This window comes from Carlito syrichta, unplaced genomic scaffold (genome assembly GCF_000164805.1).
Source record: "Carlito syrichta isolate Samal-C Ts95f unplaced genomic scaffold, Tarsius_syrichta-2.0.1 Scaffold308235, whole genome shotgun sequence".
In the NCBI taxonomy this organism is placed as follows: domain Eukaryota; kingdom Metazoa; phylum Chordata; class Mammalia; order Primates; family Tarsiidae; genus Carlito; species Carlito syrichta.
The window spans coordinates 1,849,324-1,855,444 of NW_007252331.1; the positions used below are offsets into that span (position 1 = coordinate 1,849,324).

At 34.3% G+C, this 6,121-nt stretch overlaps 1 protein-coding gene across 1 annotated transcript in view; it reads right to left on the minus strand.

The window, feature by feature from the left end:
- Positions 1-6,121, minus strand: part of LOC103267753 (ATPase family AAA domain-containing protein 2B) — a 94,072-nt gene that overhangs the window by 80,570 nt on the left and 7,381 nt on the right. Inside the window, exons 2-3 of the mRNA XM_008065333.1 lie at positions 5,659-5,749; positions 323-634 (exon numbers count right to left, since the gene is read on the minus strand). Coding sequence (XP_008063524.1) covers positions 323-634; positions 5,659-5,749 — 403 coding nt within the window. The remainder of the gene's footprint in view (positions 1-322; positions 635-5,658; positions 5,750-6,121) is intronic.

Sequence of the window (6,121 nt, forward strand, 5' to 3'; positions counted from 1 at the left end):
CGCGAGCTCAGGCAATCCACTCACCTCAGCCTCCCAAAGGTGCGGGATTACAGGCTGAGCCACCGAGCCCAGCTGTCAATCTGATTTTTAAATTTCTTCCTGTAAATGAGTGATTTTTTTAAAGGTAATTTTCTGTTTTTAATCTCAGGTCCAATGTATACTCTTGAGGCTTGATAAAACTCAAGACCCTCTACAACCAGGTTCTTATTTACTTCCCCACCAATAGCTTTTACTTCAGTCAGCATAGCACACTGCATTACAGCTTGGGTGAGTGAGATTCCAACTCAAAAAAAAAAAAAAAAGAAAAAGTAGTTTATAGTACCTTCTTTCTTGTCACTCTGGCTAATTTCAGCATGAGGAAACACTTTTTGCAAAACTGCTAGGATGTTGTTGAAGCTTCTTTCCAGCAGTGGCCTTATGATGGGGGATAATGCATGTCCCGAAGACATCACAGCACGTTGGGAAGCAGGCACAATATTCTGCATCGCATGGTAAAAATCTTGGGCACTGAGCACTATTGAGGAAACATCCAGCTGCAGTTTATGACTGCTAGCATAGATCTGAGGATAACGCCTCCGCAGGGCAATCAGGGCAGCTTCAGTGCACAGGGCCTTGATATCAGCTCCACAGTAGCCTAATGCACAAAGGGAGAAGGATAACAAAGGTAAGTTCATTCTTCCATGCATCAACTATGCTTTGTAAATATATATATACATACAATATGAATATATATAATAACTATGAAAAAGTGGCCAGGTGCAGTATGTATATATGTAGTTATCTAAAGGAATAATCTATTAAATCAACAATTATAAGCAATTATATCAGCAAAATGAAAAATGACCATTTAAAATCACCTAACAAAGCTATCAAAGGCTAATGCTCATTAAGACCAAAAATGTTTTCAACATTTTAAATTAACAAAAATATGAACTAATGATATTAAAACAAAATAAGTCATGTATTTAAAATCACTGATTACAATGTACAGCTTTCTTCAAGAAAGTTTTTAAAAGAATAACAGTTTCATTTCATTTCTTCGTCAATGTTCCAAACCATTAGGTTAGTCCTCATGACAGTATGCTTACCTATAAATAATTTTTTCTAATATTATGAACTTCCAAACACACACAAAATAGTACAAAGTAGTACATGAGCAGAAACTTTAAAAACAGATCTATTCTAAAACCAACTCTTGAGTGCAAGCCCCTACCAAACTGACAATAACCCCCAAAATTATAATTTAAAATTATAATTCATCTCTGACCATTCCAAAGGTATTAAAGGAAATAAGAATATTAAAAAATATTTCCACTGATTTTTCCACATTCACTTTTTTTAGTTTAAAATGACTGAATATCTAGTTCTAAGGGTTATATCAACTCGGAGTACTATTCATTACCCATATTTAATGGATCATATAATTAAATAACAGATTAAGCCCCTCATGCTTTTAAGTCATTTCGTTCATCTGACCAACAATTACATACAAAAACACATAAACTGTTGGGTCTTTGTCAAACACAAAAAAAGAAAACTAGTTCTGTGTTGTCTTTTGTATCAGCAATTAAACTTGCATTTGGCCCATTTATCAGTTATGCCAGCAGGGGGAAGCATTTGAACTAGTTACAGAACATTAGACCTTAAGTTTCTCAAGGAGCAGTATCAGGTTTGTTTATCTTTTTATACCTCACTATGTGCTTCAATACTGAAATTAAAATGGTGATTACAAAGGAAAGGTTATTCAAAGTTAGGAAGAAACTTAATATGACGTGGGAGAAAATTCAAATCAAAAAACTACAGGCAGATTAAGCATTAACATTGTCCAATGACAGTAATCTCTCTCCCAAATAATTCTTCACAATAACCAGTTTACCACTAGTCTCTCATTTTACTTTCTATTTCACAAAGAATAAATCTGAAAAAGAAATTATCTTTTCCTTTGGCATATATATCTGTTACATTAGTTCAATAATGTATACAGAATACTAGACCAAAGTTATAAACAGTTAACAAAATAATCCAAGGATGTGATTAAGGCATTCTGTCCACCTTATTAAAAAATAAAGAATAAACTACAGCTTCAAACAATATAAACAACCATATATCTTTCTCCCTTAAAGTACATAAACAGTTAGTGAACATACAATATGGCCTAAGTTTAAGTGCAAAAGTCCAAGTTTAAAAAAAAAAAAAGGCCGGGCTTGGCAGCTCAGCCTGTAATCCCAGCACTTTGGGAGGCCGAGGCAAGTGGATTACCTGAGCCCAAGGGTTTGAGACTAGCCTGGGCAACTTGGCAAGACCTAGTCTCCACACATACACACACACACACACACACACACACACACACACACACACACACACACACACACAGCCTAAAAAACAATTAAGTCAAAACAAAAAACAGCCACTAAAAGGTATTTTATGTAGTAAATGTTACCTATAACATGTTTGCCACAACATGATAATTAAATAGACAACATAAATATACTGTTCATTTTCTCATTTATTCTAGATAATTAGTTTATCAGCAAAAGACTCCATTTAATTAAGTAGATTTTCATATAATAATCATAACCAACAGACTATAAAAGATAGGAAATATCTTCTTTAATTTACTTCTGAGTAATAATTACTGGTTTATATCTATGGTTCTCACCTTGAACATTCATCTGAATAAACAATGAAACTCAACCAAAAAACAGTAATTCTGATATACACAGAAAAATTAAGAATTACTTAATATATTTCCTTCACTAGATTCTAAATGAGAATTAAAAGTACAGCATAACCATGACTAAATAGGTTATACTTAGGGCGACCATATGTCCTGATTAGGCCTCTTATCCTGATATAATTAACAGCACACCTTTTCAGTCCCAAAAGGGTCCTGGTTTAGAAAATAAATATGGTTATTCTAAAAATACTGAAAATACACTACAACATTTTAAGAGTTAACAGTTAATATTAAAAATACTATAAACATCCCTTTCATAACAATACTAATTCTATCATTACAATTCTAATCTGCTGAACACAAATATCTACATATCAAGTAAGAATATTCTTGAATACTGCTAAGATAGAAATGTTTCTGAAAAACTACAACCACAGCTATTAAAGAGATTAGACTAGAAACAAAGTCATCAAAAATGTTATGAAGCTATTTTTATTTAGTTTTTGGGGGGAGGGTCAGGATCTCATTCTGTCACTCAGGCTGGAGTAGTGGCACAATCATAGCTCACCGCAGCCTTGACTACTTGGGCTCAAGCGATCCTCTCACTTCTGCCTCCCAAACAGCTGGGACTACAGGTATGCACTATCACATGTGGCTAATTTTTAAATTTTTGTAGAGAGAAGGTCTCACTATGTTGTCTAGACTGGTCTCGGATTCCTGGGCTCAAGTAATCTGCTCACCCTGGCCTCCCAAAGTGCTTACAGGTTTGAGCCACCACATCCAGCCTGAAGTAACTTTTTAAAGTTCAGCATCAAACATAATGCATGCCTACAAGATAGACATTTCATTGATACACTTTAATTGTTTTAGCCCTCTCATTGAAAATGGAATAGAGAAATATGATTAGGGTTGAGCTCTTCATTAATCATAATTTCCTACTATTTGTGCAAATGTTCTTGATATCAATGTATGTTGGGACTTTTTCACTGCTTAAAAATTACACTCTGTATGCATGCAAAAAACCTCCAAGTGCTTGGGAATTTATTTCAACATAAAAGTTACCAAATCCATAATCTCTAACAAGAGGTCGATTATCTTTGCAGTTGTTCACCAAGACAGCACACTATTTTATTGGCATAAATTTCACTGAACTGAACCCATACATGTCAAAACATGTTTGGGATATATAAACTGGTGAGTTCATAATGGATTTAAAATGTATTACTATTTCATTCTTATTTAAAGACTTGCATTTGATTATTTTTAAATGTGAACTGGTTTCTTAGATGGAATAAATGTCACAACCAAAAACAGAAGTCATTTAACGATAATGGAATTTTTTATGTCACTATCCAGGAAGAAAAATGGTATACAAACAGATTCTGCACACATAAACATCTACCCCAAGGGGGACAAAAAAGGTAAGAGAAATTTTTCAGTTCCATAAGAAATTATACCATGAAAATGTAAAAACTTAAGAAACTGCCTAAAAGCTTGAATAAATCACTCAGATAAGTGAGAAGTATTGGTCTTTGGAAATGCAAAAGGAAACTAAGATTCTAATATTTGGGATGAAGAATTAAATTAGAGTGTATAATATTTCAGATGGTAGATAGGATAATAGAAAGTAATTTAGAATACCTATCTCTTAGGGAATTCCAAAATTATTTGAAGGCTTCTGCTTATTTCAGTTAAGAGTTGTTGTTCTGTGACGAATTCACAGAAAAAAACAACAAAGATTTCCCAATCTGTTCTGAACTCTAAAACAATAATATCATAAATAAAAGTGGTTAAGTTTCAGAAAGGGAAAAGACTAGATTTTGTACCAAATACCACCCTCTCCCATAAAGCAGCACAAGGCTTTGCAAAGGTCAGCCAAATTTACATGAAATGTGTTTGGCGCATGCTCTCTTATACCAGGCAAAGCTTAAACTGAAGTGCTGGAGAGATTTACGTTTTCTCCTCACCAGAAGATGTCGAGGTCTTTGTGGTTCAAAAGCTGAGGAATGCTGCTTCGGAGATGGTGGTCCCTGTGGATGAAGAGGATAATTCGGATGTAGCTAACTGAATGGACTAATGTTCTATTTAAGTTTTAATTATTTGATGGTGTTTCACAATGATTTTTTAACTAAGTTGTTCTTTTTGGTTTTGGTAACTTTAAAGTTTTCCCAAGTAGGATGCTGCTAGTGGACTTATTTGGGCGATTTCTTCATAATGCTAAAAGATTCATGGAGAGAGATTTTTTTTTAATTTAAATTTTTTAGAGAATAAGAGGAAAAACAGACAAAATGGGGAAAGAATGAAAGAAAAATACTTGTGTGTGTATTCGGTTACTTAATTTGTATCCCTTTTTGTTTCAGACCTAATTATAGCCAAAACTCTGAATTTCTTCTTCTATGTATGATTATCTGTGTATATAAATGTTTTCATCACGTCCTTTTAGGACAGCATTCACTCTGTGGGGAGATCTTCCACTCTGTGAATAATTTAAAATTAAGTTGACAAGTTTTATATTTTGGGAAATATTACCAAATATCATTAGGTATTTTCTTTGAAGACCCTCCCACCCAACTTCTTTTTAGACCACAGAAATGAAAACGAGCACACCATATAATCTAGAAGACTTCAGTCCGGCAATTGCACGGACCTTTCTCTCTCAAGTTTAAGCTTATTTTTCTTAGTAAAACTTCTAAGAGAGAGCAGTTCCTAAAAGGAGACACTGTAGTAATATTACAGATACCCAGCACTTAATGGAAGTCATATTACTACTGAGCTTTCTTAATAAAGCATGTAATGGCAGTTAAAATTCTAATTTAGAAATGCTCAAACTGTAGCTGAAATATTTAAAATAATCTTTAAATATAAAGGCAGAGCCAGCTATTGCACAAAGACATGACTATACTCATTCACATTCCAAACATCACTGGAAAGGGAGCAGAACAAAACAATGATAATCAAACAATTCAAATAGTAACACTCACCGACACATTTTTCAGCCAATTCACCTAAAAAAGCATCTGACAATTTTGGATTCCAATCTCGAGTATGGATCTGTAAGATGTGTTTTCTTGCCTAAGAATAAAAGCACAGATATATAAAATCTTGCCTAAGAAGAAAAGTACGAAAAGTACAGATAAAATATTATCAACCCCTCAAATATATTAGCTGGAACAAATCTTTGACTAACCATACTCTAGAAATACAATAGTTAATTTTAAAAGAAATGTAAACACCATATCTCTTTTTTTTTTTTTTTTTGAGTTGGAGTCTCACTCGGTCGCCCAGACTGGAGTGCAGTGGCCGCTTCCGGCCACTGCAGCCTCGCCTGCTGGGCTCCAGCGATCCTTCCGCCTCAGCCTACAGGGTAGCCGGAATTACAGGCATGCGCTACCACGCCCGGCTGATTTTTTGATTTATTGTAGAAATGAGGTTTCGCTGCCCAGG